Source organism: Cynocephalus volans, chromosome 1, assembly GCF_027409185.1.
Source record: "Cynocephalus volans isolate mCynVol1 chromosome 1, mCynVol1.pri, whole genome shotgun sequence".
In the NCBI taxonomy this organism is placed as follows: domain Eukaryota; kingdom Metazoa; phylum Chordata; class Mammalia; order Dermoptera; family Cynocephalidae; genus Cynocephalus; species Cynocephalus volans.
The window spans coordinates 287796953-287812430 of NC_084460.1; the positions used below are offsets into that span (position 1 = coordinate 287796953).

Sequence of the window (15478 nt, forward strand, 5' to 3'; positions counted from 1 at the left end):
TACAATGCCATAGTTTACAAAACTCACTCCTGAACATGGTTTTTACCTTGAGGTCACCAGAGGAGAACATGCTGATGTAATTGTTAACCATCTTAAACACAAATCCGCGGTCCATAAATGTAAAGCAGCGCTAAAAAAGAGAAAATTCTAAACTCAAACATTTTTACTTGAAGAATCATTGAAGATTTTGGAAAAGATGATTAGACATATTGAAGTACAATAACATTTAACTAAACTTGTGGTATAATTCATGTTTTAAAAATCTCTAAAATCTGTTTAAGCATTCGTCCACATATGGCAACTAATGTAAATACTAGATATAATACACAAACCAGAAAGTTGAAAACCTATATTTATCAATTTTATAAAACATCACTTGGAGTTTTGCAATGAAATATTATAGCCCTTTTATTTTTATGTGGAAAGCTATAGCTTTTAGTTGTCTATTTTTTTAATCACTTACATTTTATTATTGTTTTAGCAATTCTATTTCACGATTGCTAGGATGGAGGGTCTCTGCTATGCAGTACTGGGTAGGAGTGAGCAGGGGTGGTAAAGATGGGTCGGGAAAGCCTTTTAAATCTCACTGGCACCTTTCAACAAAGTAGCTCTTCTTTCAGGAAGCTTGAATTTGAAGAGTAAAGGTAGGACATGCTAAGATTTCTATCAGTGAGCTGCTCACCATCTGTCTTCTTTTGTCATCAAATTCTCTTTATTGCAATAAAGAGAGTTTTTTTTTTTAGAGGGTTGGCCTTGCTTTTTTTTTATTAAAAAGAATTTGTTTTTATTGTAACATAGTTGATTGTACATATCTGTTGGGTACAGAGTTGAATGTCAATACTCGTGTGCAATATGTGATGCTCAAATCAGGATAATTAGTATATTCAATAACATATAATGTAATCGTTTTTCATGGCCCTTTACTAATTCCTCCCTTACCCCCAACTCTCCCTTTCCCACCTCTGGTAACCTCAGTTTTATTCTCTCCTTTTGAAAGTTCAGTGTATTATTGTGATTGTTTTATCTTTCTTCCTCTCTTTTTTTATTTATTTGTTTATTTTTTTAGCTCCCACTTGAGTGGGGGCATGGTGGTATCTCTCTTTCTGTGCCTGGCTTATTTCACTTATGGTTTTCTCTAAGTTCATCTCTGTTTCTGTGAAGGGCAGTATTTCATTATTTTTTTATGGCAGAGTAGTATTCCATTCTGTAAATATACCACATTTTCCTTATTCAATTGAAGGAGAGTAGAGTCTTAAACAGTAGGTAGATTTGGAGGAGCATTCATTCTCTCTCCAAAAGACTGATGGCCATGTAACCAGTAACTGAGCTACAGTGGCCAAAGACTGCACTGGAAAAGTGCGAAGTAGGAGGCAGAGTCCACATTTTCTGATGCAGTGTCTTTGGGAGGCACCATAGCAGGCTGCCACATGGAGCTCATTACTGGGTGTGTGAGTTTCATTCTATCCTTCCACACGTGTTTGAGTACACACACTACTTGGGAAAATTTTGCAGCTGCTGCACCACATGGTACAGAGCGCTCCTTTTCTATCCAAAGAGTCCAGAAGATTCCACTATAATGGTTTTGCATTTCTTGGATCGTTCCTCAATTTTACACAAAACTCTTTTCTCAGAAAGGACTAGACATAAAATCTTGCTACAGGTGGTATACCAAATGGAAAGTCTACCACTGAAATATACCTGTGCATAAACAAGAGCTATTTTCTCTAATGATGTTCTTCCAATTGTTAGGTCATTTATATTTGTGTTCTTTTTCTTTTAATTTTTCTTTACTTTTTTTCTGAGTTTTTAAAATGTGCTTATTCAGTACTAACATAGTTACTATATTACTATGGACTCTTTATTTCATTTTTAAGACTAATTTTAGTTTCTTCAATAACTCTTCATTCAGTAAAAAGTAAATGGCTCCTGGGTCCTATTTCTCCATAGAATAGTGGGAGAGGTAGGCATCACAGCATAACTGTAGGCTTAAAAGACACAGCAACATAAGGGGAGGGGAGAGGAAAAGAGGGGCTTTTGTGCATTCCACACTGTGCTGGCTGCCAGCTGTGTGTCCCATCCTCCCAGCCTCTCCATCTGCAGGAGAAGTCCCAAACTGGCCACCCTCGAAATATCCCCAATGTGAAGCTGTCTTTCCAGTAGACCTCTGCCGTTTCCTTTTTGCTGGGAATGGGCTCTGGTATTACCTTGCAGAGAGAAGAAGACCACTCAGTACATCTGTGGGCTCTAGAAATTTCACAAGGAAGAGCAGGAGAAAAAGGAGCCCTGGGAAGTCTTCAGCAAAAAGGCAATGGCCCTTTGCCTCCATTGAGGAGGGGCTGGTGAGTCCTGTCGTAGGACCAGTCCAGAGCAGGGATGGCACTTGCCACATCCCAGGGGCTGTGGTGGCTCCTCTGCAGATCAGACCTGAGAACTCTTGAAGGAAGCTTGTCTCTAGCACCCATGAATGGGGATGACGGAGAGAAGGCTGTGCTGGGGAGTGAGGAAAGCCAACTTGGCGTTTCTTAAATTTGAAATAAACCCTTCTATGTGGTAAGCATGTCATTATCTTCCCCAAAGAAGCCCTCCCGCAGGTCAAGCTTCATCAAGTGTATCACTCCTGTCACGGGTCACTTGTGTTTGGTCCATCCCATCATCTTCTTGACTCCAGCTGCACAGACTTTCCTGCCCATTGCTGAGGGCTGGAGAGGCCTCTTTGCTTTGGTTTTAGGATAACATGTATTAATCTTTTATATTAATAGAAAATAAAATATAGCAGGCTGTGGTAAACTATGACCCATAAGCTAAACTGGCCCACCCCATGGTTTTTGTAAATAAAGTTTTATTGTAATACAGTCACACACAATGGTTCACATATTTCTACAGTGAATTTTCTATGGATGTTCTTGTACTACAGTAGCAGAGTTTAATACCTGCGACAGAGACTACATGGTTTGAAAAACTGAAAATATTTGGCATTTGGCTCTTTACAGAAAAGGTTTGCAGACTCCTGATTTAGAGGATAACATACTCTATCAAACTTTTTCTCAGTTTAGTTTAATAAACTAAAAGCCAAATATTCTGAATTGCAAGCAAAAATATTGTTGTAATGGAAAAGTTATTTATTTTATTTCACCTAATGTGAGAGCAATGGGAATTTAACTCTATAATTGGTTCGGTGATGAATTATGAAAAACTTTACAAAAAGTTTTGCAAAACAAACTACATGAATGTCCTGTCCATTCCTTACATATTTTATAAGACCACTGGTCCCACTGTTTCCTTTTTCACCTTGGACACTTTCTGTTTGCCTTGTGTTAGATATTAGCTTATTTATTATCAGCAGCAACGTTTGGATATGAGCTCTGTGGATAACATTCATGTATTCCAATTTAAGAATATTTAAGACAAACAGAGTTGGTATGAAGACTTTTCCCTTTTCAGAGACTCACTTATCCATCCTGTTTTGACGTTTAGAGAGAAATAGCACAGATGGTTCTTTAAACGTATTTTGCTAACAAACCAAGTCTCTTATATTAGATGATTTCCAAACGGTTTTCAAAAGCTAGTTGAAGTAAAGCAGTGATTAGGCAGCCGAGTTGGCAAAACGTAAGGCTATGTAAGCAGGAAAATAAAAATCAGAACCAATCTGCCTTTGCTACAACCTTGGTATTATGTCTTAAGAGTATCTAAGCAAGTACTCTCAGGTCAGTAGAGTTGTGACCCAGATTGATAACAAAAAGAAAAATTGATAACAAAAAGAAAAATTATGAAAGCTGTATGGATCCATTTGAATCTCATCTACTTTAAGGAGAGAACAGTCAAGAAATGTACATGGTTTTTGGCATAATTGCTGTGAAAATATTACTTTCCCATGGCATGATGTAAGAAAGGGTACCTTTTAACACAGGGCACTTTTGTATGCCCACACACTGGTTTCCAGAGATTTTGCTCTTCAGATTCTTGGAAATCAATGTTGGCACAACTATGACACTATGACAATATTTTGTTAAATTCCAATGATGACTAATTCATAGTATTTGATTACTATTGTAGGATTAAATAACCAAAGGATGTAAAAGTCATTTGAAACTCCATTTGAGCAAATAACTGTTATCATATTGCTGGGAATATAAAAGGTTTATAATGCCAACACTCGGAGAGGGCAGTGTTGAGCAGCTGAAAGCTCAAACGTCAGCAGTTCATTAGAATTTTGCCAAATGACTACATTCAAGTTCACATTTTCAAAAATCTCTTTTTCTCCCTTTCCCTTTTTCTCTCCTATTTCAAATGATTCGTCTAATAAACTTTCAGAAAGGTTTTTTTTTTAAAGTTTTCTGTGACAAATAAATTCCATTAAAGCTATAAATTGGAAACAATGTATATACGATGGACTTTCATGATGTAGAATATATTAATAAACTTCTCATACACATATTGTTTTCAACTTGAAGTCCCTGCAATCTACCTATCTTATTGACCAATTTATTTATCTATTGTCAGCCCATGCTCTTTACTTACAGATTTCACAAAAGCACTATTACCAATTCCTTTTTCATCTTGCACATTTTTTATTTGCTCCCGTGTTAGACATTAGTTTATGTACCAGCAGCAGCTCACTTAGTATAAGTGAGCTCCAAGGAAAACATTTTCATTTATTCCAACAAGTACAGAGCATTTTAGCCAAGGAGGGTAGATATGGGGTCTTTTTTCTTTTTTAGAGACTTGCTAATTCATCATTTTTTGCTATGTAGAGAAGACTATTATAGATGTTTCTTTAAACATGTTTTGTTCACAAACTGGACTGCATATATTTTTTTCCAAGTTTCCTATTTTATTAAGCACTTCAAATAAACTACTAGCATAGTAATAAAGTTTATTTCATAGGTCTTAAAATGTGGTAGAACGCTAGAGTAATTTCTTTTTTTTTCTCTCTTACCCTCTCCTCTTTAACCCTGACCATCCTTTTCTCTTTCTATAAGCAAGAAAAGAGGGAAAATAGGGCAAAACAATGAAGAAAAAAATAAATCCAGGGTAAAAACAAATATAGTGGATACTTTGAAGTAGCGTTTAACGCATTAAAAAAAGAAATTAGGCTTGGTTAAAGCTCAGTAAAGAGAACTCAGGTTAATCTCCCTTCTACCTCCATAGCCTCAACTTTATATTTTTAGCATTTATTTATAAATTCTCACACCTGCCCAGTATGTTCTGGTGCTAACCATAAAGAAATAAGTAAAGTGGCTTTATTAAGTTTACAGTAATCAATAGTGGGACAAAAGAAGGAAGAGAAAAAAACCATTATCTTTCTGAGTATATTATCTGTTAAATGATACACTGTAATTTTGTATGTTAGTTTTTTCTTTCACTTTGCATTTTTTCCTTTTCAATTCAATTGAATGATTGTAACCCAAGGAAATATAACTAATATCCATACATATCCAGTTTAGTAAGTAGTTGCTCAATACTTTAATTGATAATTTCCTTTCATGTAATCAGTGCATAATCTTTTCATCATGTAAAAAAGATGGAGGTAATATAACAAAAGTGATAAATTCCCAAAGCTTTTCCCGAAGTGGCTATTTGGTGTCATTGTTAGAGCTACAGTCAACCCAGAACGTCACTCAAGGGCTGAAATGCCTGAGAGAATAATATTGCCACAGTGCAGATTTCCTTTAAAAATTTCATTTTTTTCTTTAAAAATATGTAGAAGAAGTATGATTTGACAACACCCAAATAGATACTTTTATCTAACCTTGGTCTTTCTTCAATGAGATTCCAAACTGGAAAAACATTTTTTAAATATTTCAATCAGAAAAGATGTATAAATGAAAGTACTCATTTCACTGTGCTAGTTTTGACTCTTCATCATAAATAAAAATGTGATTCAAATAACTTTTAGAATATCTTGCATCCACTGTCATGGGGGCTTGAAGAGAATTGTGAGTTCATGTAACTGTACCTTAAGAAATCTGGCAACACTGTGATTTGCCCTTTTACTTTCTTCAAGTGCATCTTTGTATTTCCAAATCACATGGTCGGATAGGACCATTACAAGATTGTCCAATTCATTCTGGTAAGATTCAGGAAATCTTTGAGCCCTGGAGAGCTAAGGAAAGAATGGAGTATTTCTTTATAATGTGGCACGTGAAATACTAAGCCAGGAAAAAATAAACTGAAAGACTTCATTTTACAGATCATCAAATAAAAAGAGTCCTTTTGTAAACTTGAAAGCAATAATAAAATAGAAGCCTTTTTAATTTCAAGGTCATGATTTCCATCATTTTCATTTAATGTTCTCTTCTATTTTGGCCAATAAAATTTTCACTTTTTTATTAAAAAGTATATTATAACATATATTAATTGCAAACTATTGGAATAATATAGAAATGTACAAAGTAAAATGTGAACCTTTTCTGTGACCTCTCACATGTTAATTTACCTCCTTTCCCTTTCAGGGAAATAGCGACCATTAATAGTTTAATAAATATTACTCTAGATTTTTTTGGACATATAGCTTTCTATTTAATTTAAACTCCATTATTTTGATTTTTAAAAAACTAGGAATCCCCCCAATAAACTACAATAAGTAATAAATGAATGAGTAACTGAATGAGTACAGATACCAGTTTGAAATGTCCTCTAATAAGTGGTGAGTTCCAGCTAGTTTTGACTTTATGATCTCAGGATGTGCCACAGTTAAGAGGTACCAGTGAGACCTCACAAGTCATGATACTTGTGCCACTCAATGCAGAAGGGCTTGGTGTGAGATTACATAACATACATTGAATAAGACTTTATGGGTTTCAAAAGACCTCTGTCAAGTCCAGGAATCCATCCCTCCTGTTTGGACTCCTGAACAGGAGGGGAAAGTTTGAGGTGGCCAAGTTGTCCACCTCAGTTTCCCCTTCTTGATTTGTACAGCCCTTTTGCATGAGATAGAAAAGACTCATTCATCTTTACTAGTTGGTTTTAAAAATTAGAACCAAACACATTTTCACTACAGATAGATATACAGAATTTAGAGATAGAAACCATGAGTACTCAGCCTTCCATGCTACAAGAATAAAAACCATGAAGGCTGAAGTTATAGGATTTGTATAAAACAGAGATTTAATAGTGGGATGCTGGAGCTGACTTGGATTGGCTTTTTATTAAAGCCAATTTACCAGGAAAACACTGTATAGGTATTTACTCTTTGTATACATTCAGAGTTTATTGTTAAAATCAAATTAACAACAAATCAACCCAACCTAATTAATAACATACATCATTTTTCATTCTGCTCCATATACTTTGGGCAGTAAGGATAAACTATTTACTTACGTGAAAACAGCAATCACTTTTTAAATACTCAAAGTACATTTGTAGTTTTCTTATATTGTAAGTCCTCTAAGATCTATTAAACATATCAATGCTGACATTTTTTTTTTACGTGGACATGTCTTAATGCCTTGGGCTTTGAAATTCCCTTTCTTTCTCCATCTTTATGCCTTTCTCTCAAACTCTCCTTGTGGTCTATTCCTACTCTAATCCCCAAACAGCCTGTGCTATCTGATAAATACAAGAGTGATATTTTTAACTGTTCTCTGGAATAATATTGTGAAGGATCTAGTCGAAGAGTTCCTGCACCAGGACTGTGGATTTTCTGTCTTGGCCAGGAGAGGAAGGAAGTGAGGTGAGGGCTGCAGAGCTGGAACATAGCAGAACCTGGGCTATGGGATGGCCAAGATCATGAGGAATAGGCCTTGGATGCATGGTGTAAATTTCAGGCATTTAGGAGTTTTGTTAGGAAGAAGGAGGGTGATGGGAAACAAAAGATTTAGTCAATACAATGAACCTTTTGTTACTAGAGATTGTTGTTGAAAAGAAAGCAGTTCCCAGGAAATGGGAACTCACCTGGGCCAAGAGGCAGTATCTTCCCAGCCATATCACAGCTCTCAGAGGACTAAACCAGCCATCTCTACTGACTTCCTCAAATCTCCCAACCTTAGTCCTTGACAACTGAAATTTCTTGAATGGTGGAGAAAGCCATTCACTTCACAATAAAAAAAAAAAAGAAAAACTTTGGGAGAAGTGTATTGTGAATGCTTTTGTGTCAAATGATATCAGGACTTTTCCTACTGTGATAAGTAGAGATGGTAAGAAAATTAGAAGGTGCTGGGCCCCTGAAAGAAAACTGGAGTGTGGGGGTTACCACTGAAGGGGGTAGTGAAAAGTAAACTTGAATCAGTGAAGATAACCTGCTAGACACAATAACGTGGCCTGTAACAGTTCATTTATTCTTAGGCTGCTCACAGGTGTGTTTCATGATCTACCTATTTGAGCAGATACATACTTGTGGGAACTAGAGAGAATTTTTAGTCCAATCCATTTTTTTTACAGATGAGAAAACAGGATCTGACATGTTAAGTGTCTTTTTAAATCATATAACAAGTTAGTGGCAGAGTAAGGATTATAATGGTAAGGTTTTCTGACCCCAACATAGCTTAATGACAGAGAGATAGGAATGATGCTTATTTTCATGTTAGATTTTTCTCTTCCTCCCAAAGAGGAGGCTCTTATTTGGGAAGTGGGAGGACAGGTACAGCTGAAAAGCAGAGGACTTATGAAGATGAAAGTTCCAGCCGAGTCATTTCTGTCATGCTAAAGGTCAAGGCCATGGTTGGAACGACCTGGAGCCTGGAAGCATGGTTGGGGGCCTCAGGTAGACGACCCTGAGGAAGCAGCTCTGCACATTTCCTTGACCCCTCAGCGCTAGCAGAAGTGTTGTATCCCCCACCCCCTCCATTAAGAATCAATACTTCTCCCATGTGAGAAGACAGGACAAAGGCCTCTCCCAGCAAGGAAATGGGCAAACCTTTGAGGAGAAGTATTGCTTTCTCTCCTGGTGTTGAGACCAATAACTAGGGTCAAACTCTAGCTTAACCCAGCTGGGCCTAATAAAGGAGGAAGGTGAATACACCCCAAGGGGCTGTAAGAATTGGCTAGCATGTGCTAGCAGGAGCCATAAGAGTGGCCTCTGAGATTGGACGTCAAAGATGTTTTCTTAAAGGGGCCAGAATGTGAGAGTGGGTAAGTTAGAATCATTGACATGGGGCAGTTTTAGCAGGACATGAGATTAAATTAAACCTTAGGTGATGGGCAACTCACTGATAAGGTGGCTCTTAAGAGTGCTGGACATGGTCACTTTAGGCAAAGTGGAAATGTCTGAGTTACCCTGGCAGAGGACAGAGGAAGGAATGAGGAGGTGGAGAGAAGTGGACACACAGGAATGGATATATTAATTGAGACCAAAAGACCCACCAGAGGATCAAGTTCCACAGGAAGGCCCAGAAGACACGCCATGCACCAAGACCATCAAGAAGGTACAGGAGACCTGCACTAAGATGTTCAATGTTGTCTCCCACCTGTTGACAGGGGAAGCCGTCACAGTGTTGGCTTGTTAACAGCCATGTGGTCAAACAGGTCATCAAAATAATAGGCCGTAGGTTATGCTTAATCTCTAGGAGTGAAGGGACTGTTATTATCATAATAAATGGCAAAGTTGGAGGGGCAGCCAAGGGGGCTTGACTCTTAGGGAGCTGCGGACCTGCTTAGTGATTCATGAAATCCCTAGGGACACAGCAGACAGCAACCAACATTGGTGGTGCCTTGTAACCACAAAGGCAAGACAGGACAACTGGAAAACAAGGATGTTGGCTCCCATAAGGAGTCACGATTCCTTCATCTTTTTCTGGACCTGAGTGAATTTTCAGATGTGGTACACGTTGACTGCAGAGGGGGCCGGGTGCCTAAAGGAAAGTCCCTGCAACACTGCACTAAGTATACACTGTAATGATTCTATCAGTTCTTCTCCAGAGGGCCCTGTGACCATTTATTTACTCAGGCTGCTTCACACTGGGGAGAAGGGAATGCTCACACATTTCAAAGGCTGCTGGACACAGGATATGAGTGGACAATGATATCAGAAACCAAAAGCATCACTGGGTCCACCCTGTTAGGGCAGGGACTTATGGGGATTAAAAATGGAGCCCGGACTAAAGTTCTATTAACAGTGGGTCCACTGGGTTCAAAGATTCACCCAACAGTCATCTACCTGACCCCAACTGTGTAATTTGTATTGACAAAATGGCGTTTAAAGTAACCGCACACTGGGTACTTGGCCTCGTAGAGCTATCCTAGTGAGAAAGACAAGTGGAAGCTTCTGGCAGTGTCCCTGCCCCACAAAGACAGTGAATTAAAACAATATTGCTAATCACAACCATCCCCACCCTGCGCAATACTGTTCTGCTTTACTCTCCTGGTGGGGGAAGGGCAGGGTCAGGGGTCTCGCCCTGGCCGTGCCCGCAGCGGGAGCTTGGAGAACTATGTGTGGAGCTCAGGTGACACACCTGGGTGATTCCTGGTCCTCCTCACCCAACTGTAATTGTGAATGGTTACCTGCAGCAACCCTGGCCGAGAGAGCGTGATGACCAGAGGCTGCCACCATTCTGGAATGAGGTTTGGGTCACACCACCAGGTGGGTCCCCAAGACGTTCAGGGCTGCTAGCTAGGGTGTGGGGGATCTGGAATGGGTGGCAGAGGAGAGAGATGATGAGAACTAGGTAGACCCCTGAGGAGACCAACTGCTGTGACAGGGGCTGCAGGTAATCCCATGGGCTCCCTCTTCTAAGTTCCCTTTCAGGAAGAGAGGCCCACAGGGACTGTGGAGGGACATGCGCAGGGGCCACAAAAACTGTGGACTGTGACAGCCACCAGCTTGCGTGGCTCAGATGTCCCTTCAAGACAGATTCTCCTGGGAGGAATGGCAAGAGCTGCCGTATCTTGGGATCCACTTAAGCAATTATGCCCAGGCTATGCCCTCCCCAGGCTGCCCTCAGTCAAGGACTGAGCTGGCAGAGGTCTTCCAGCCAGACCATTGCCCATTGCAGGCCTCTGCTGAGCATTCTTGGCTCACAGACTGCCCACCAGCCCAGCTAAAACTTTCTGCCTGCCAGGCTCTTTCCAGCCTATCTTCCTTCCTTCCCCATTTTCTTTCACAGCTGTCAGAACTTCCTATTCCTTTTCCCTGTCTTTTTTACCCTTTATAGCTAATTCCTCCCAATAAATCTTTTGCACTTCTAATTTCATCCTGGCGTCTGCTTCTGAAGGACCTGTACTAACATACAGGATTATTTCTCTTAACAAAAATTAACATACATTGCTAAGGTTTACAAAGCAAATAAAAATAGCACTAATGAGAGCATATTCATTAGCATAATTGTTGGATAATATTATATTACTATATTACCTATGTTCTTACCTGAATTTTATTTGTGTCAATCAAGTGCTGTGCCATTGATTTTAGGATAATTGCAAAGAAGAACCAGGAATGCTGTTAGGAAAAAGAAAAGACCGAAACAATTTATTATCTATGGTAAAATAATGATAATTCTATTCTTTACAATATGAATATTACAAGATTTTTATCTCAGAATGTATTCTTGAAACTAAATGAATCAGGTCAATGATATATTCTCCTTTATGTTAGGATGATCTTTATTAAATTTTTAATGGTAAAAGTAAATGTCATATATGTTAGTTTCTCAATCATCTAAAAAAATGTTTAAACTGAAACAAGTTACCAGTGTACTTGACATGACAGACTAAGCAACTGTTTTATGAAAGACTTATTCATGGGTCGTTCTCTTTGTTTCACTTTAACAAAACAAAACTTCCTATACTAACATATATCATAGCAGGCTCACTCCTAATTTGCCAGTGCTAGAGGTTAGAGTAAAAATGGAAGTTCAATATACAAATATCTAAAAGTTGCACGTCGGTCTAACAAAGTGTTAAAGTATGTTTGGTAAATATGACTTCAAAGCATTTTGGAATGCTGCACCAGAACGGGTGGCCTGGGGAGGGCAGGGACCCGGCCTACCCCTCTCTTCTCACCCAAGAGTCTGTTCTGCACCTGGAGAACTCTGGCACACACGTGTGATGGTCCAGCCTGCAAATCCAAGTGCTTCCCACAAACCAGCCGTCTGTCCTACCACAGACAGCTCCTCCCTGGGTCTAGGGCTGCACACAGGCATCACGATCTGCCTTCTGGAGGATGGATTTAGGAAGGAGATCTAAGCAGGCTTTGGGACCAGCCTATAGGCCCTTGAGGTAAGAAACCTCCTGGGGTTTCTTACAGGTCTAGAAGGAGAGGTAGAGGCTCCTGGTGGGCTTATTCTCTTAGCTACTCTCATACCTTGGCCTATGAAGATGGGGGCAGTTGGAGAAGAGCAAAGCATGGCCCCTCTTTCTTGGGCTTAAGGGTGATACTTGTCCCAGATAAAAAAATATTAAAAATGTACCATTTAAAGAATACAAGTCCCTGATCCTCTCTCTCCTCACCCCCTCCACCAAAGGTAACAGTCTTGAATTTTGTGCTAATTGTTCCCTTGCTTTACTTCTTAATTTTGCTGCCAATACTTACACATTAAAGGAATATTCAGTTTTGCCCTTCATTGAACTTCATATAAACAGAACCATCCTGTGTGTATTCTCCTGCGATAGCCTTTTTCATTCAACAAACTCTTTTCTGAGGCTCATTTATGTTGAGTCATGTGGCTAGGGGCCACGTACTGTCACCACATCACACATATAATCACCATTTGCTTATCTGCTGTACTGTCAATGGGCATTTGAATTATATCCAGTTTTAGGCTGATACAAATGATGCTGCTATGAACTCCAGAGGACTGACTAGGATGAGAAAGAGGAGGTGCTGACATTCCAAACAGGCAGCTCTGGCTTAATGAAGGGGTCCCTTCTTAGGAAAAAGAAATGGAAATGGCTGCCTGGCATTGGATGTGAAATTCGTGTTGTTTGGAATATTTAATTAATCCAAGACATACTGCAATGATCCCCCTTTCCTCATCTTGTCCAAAATGAGATTTTTAACCATCATGCCGAATGCTCCCACACTTGTCTTTTAATTCCCTCTACCCTCTGCACCCTGGCCTGCCCCACTCTTTTCCTTGAGCCCACCAGGGCTCATCCTGCTGAGACTTTGTGTCTGGTCATGTCTGAGGCCCGGAGAAGCCTCACCTCTTCTCCGCCTCCAGTCTGCTGGGCTCTGCACACCCCTCTTGTATCTGCATCTCGCACGGCTTCCCATCTGCTGACACCAGCCCACTGAAGCCTCGGGGGCCCAGCGCCCATTGTCAGTAGGATCTCCCGCAGTGGCCCCGTCTCCCTTCTCCCCCTCTATGGCCCATGCCCAGCACAGCCATCAGAGCGATCCTCTAAAACCAAGGTCAGCTCACATCACTCCTCTGCTCAAAACCCTCCATTGAATCCCAGTTTCACTCTGAGTGGGAACCAAAGCCCTAGCAATGGCCCACGAGGCCTCCTGCTACCTGCCAAACCGCCCGTGGGGCCTCGGACTTCGTTTCCTGTCTCCCGCTTTGCTCTGTGGCAGCCTCCCACCTCCTCCCAACACACCCGCCCTGCTGTCTCCATGCAGGCTTTTCCCTCCAGGCTCTCCTCGGAATGTCCCCACAGCCAGCTCTCTCTCCTCGCCACAGCTGCTGCTCAGGTATTACCTTCTCATCAGATCTGTTGACCTCTGTACTTAAAACTTCAAATCTCACCCACACCCTCAGCAATCCCTGTTCCCCTTACTTGCTCTACGTTTTCTTTTCCAACCCTACTCCTCCCTCTGTAACATACAGTATAACTTATTTATTTTTACTGCATCTGTAGTTTATTGTTTTTATCCCCCAGCAGCTCCCTGCTTTGTTCTCTGTCTGATGCATCCCAAGTGCCTAGGACTGTGCCTGTCGCATGGGAGGTACTCAGAATATATTTGTTGAATAAACAGAATGAATATACTCATAAGACTAATTCAAACAAATTAGTTGGCCTAAGATAATTTGATTTTAGTGAACTCATGTTGATGCTTCTTTTTGTAGCTATTTACTAATCAGTTCTTCATCTGTCAAGTCACATAGATGATTAAATTTAGCTTGGAACTAAATCCACAATTCCATAATAATTTAGTTATCTTTTGATAAGCTTCTCATTATCTCTTCTTTATGTTCCTACAAATGCATGCGTTTCAACTTTTCAGGGCCAAAAAGTAGCTCTGCTTCCTCTCTTCTGTTGTTAATACAGCATCAATAATACTTTCCTTGGGTACTTTTCCTCTTCCTATGGCTAAAAACCTAACAAACTTTGTATATGCTACACTTAGCATTTTTGAGTATTTTAGATCATGCTTAAGAGTCATTCATTCTGCCTTTAAGCCAAAGCACTAACTTGGGTCCATTCTACTTTTACCTATGTTCTCCTGACATACACCTCCTTTGCTTAATATTTTTTTATGCTACAGTTTCAATATAGAGCTTATGCCAGAAACTATCAGAGAAATACTCTATGAAAATCAATGACTCCTATCACCATCCACAGGAAAGAGTGGTCCACCCCTAGTACTAACAATTAAATGACCATTTTTAATTCTTTACCTTTAGGACGTGCTTTATTGTTGTTGAGTCATTTGATTTCAAAAGACCAGTCACATTTTTAGCCAGTTCCTCATGTACAGTTCTCTCCTTGCATGCACTGGTCTTGAACACAAACTGAAGAAAATTCAAAAAGTAAATAAAGTTAAATGCTTTAAACAACAAAGCTTTAAGAATTATGTCACATGAATAAGCCATATTTCAAAACTATCTGCTCATGCCAGATTTTGTCATGAAATAAATGAAGGCCCAATGATAAGAGTAGTACACACCTGCTCCTATTTAGGGCTTTTCACAGGTAGGGCCTTGCTCACCTAAGCTCCTCTTGAAACTTTTTGTTTTTTGTAAAAATTAAGAGAAAGAGCCAGAGAGCCACTTAGCAGGTTTAAGGAAACATTGGAGGGCTTTGACCCACCTACTTAGGACACATTCCCCTTCTCCTTCCTTCCACTGGTAACAGGTGGCATGGTAGCAATTCTTCATCCTGAAAGGGTAGAGCACCCACTCAAATAGCCAAGTGGGGAAGCAAGTGCCTTCCAGAGGCCAGTAGGTGAGCTCCCCACAAGCCCAGGGTCTACCATCCCATGCTTAGACATAGTATCAAGGGGTTCATGAACGTTGGCCATCGGTAAGATGACAAATGCTGCTTACATTGTTTTTGGCAAAAGGTTGGTTTTGACATGGTATGGTAAGCAGTAAAGAGATATTTCTTCATATCTTTTAAGAATATCAGTATCTATTTATGCCCATATATGTTTCAAATACAAAATGCTTATACTGAATTATATTTTACTTATGAGTTGGTTTTGCCTCAAGGAAGGGCATTTCTTAGTAATATTCACAATTCAGACTTCACTATAATTGAGATTGAAGGCAGGCAAGGGACTGGGTCACAGAAAAGGCATATTCCCTTTTGGATCTATAACCACTTCTTTGAAATTTTTAGTACATCAGCACCTAAGTTGTCCTGGTGGGGCCTGACTTCT

General features: G+C 39.8%; 1 protein-coding gene across 3 annotated transcripts in view; it reads right to left on the minus strand.

The window, feature by feature from the left end:
• Nucleotides 1-15478, minus strand: part of DOCK10 (dedicator of cytokinesis 10) — a 263202-nt gene that overhangs the window by 42047 nt on the left and 205677 nt on the right. For all 3 annotated transcript variants that reach the window (XM_063115061.1, XM_063115054.1, XM_063115070.1), the window contains exons 26-29: nt 14496-14609; nt 11300-11371; nt 5957-6103; nt 47-130 (exon numbers count right to left, since the gene is read on the minus strand). In XM_063115061.1, coding sequence (XP_062971131.1) covers nt 47-130; nt 5957-6103; nt 11300-11371; nt 14496-14609 — 417 coding nt within the window. The remainder of the gene's footprint in view (nt 1-46; nt 131-5956; nt 6104-11299; nt 11372-14495; nt 14610-15478) is intronic.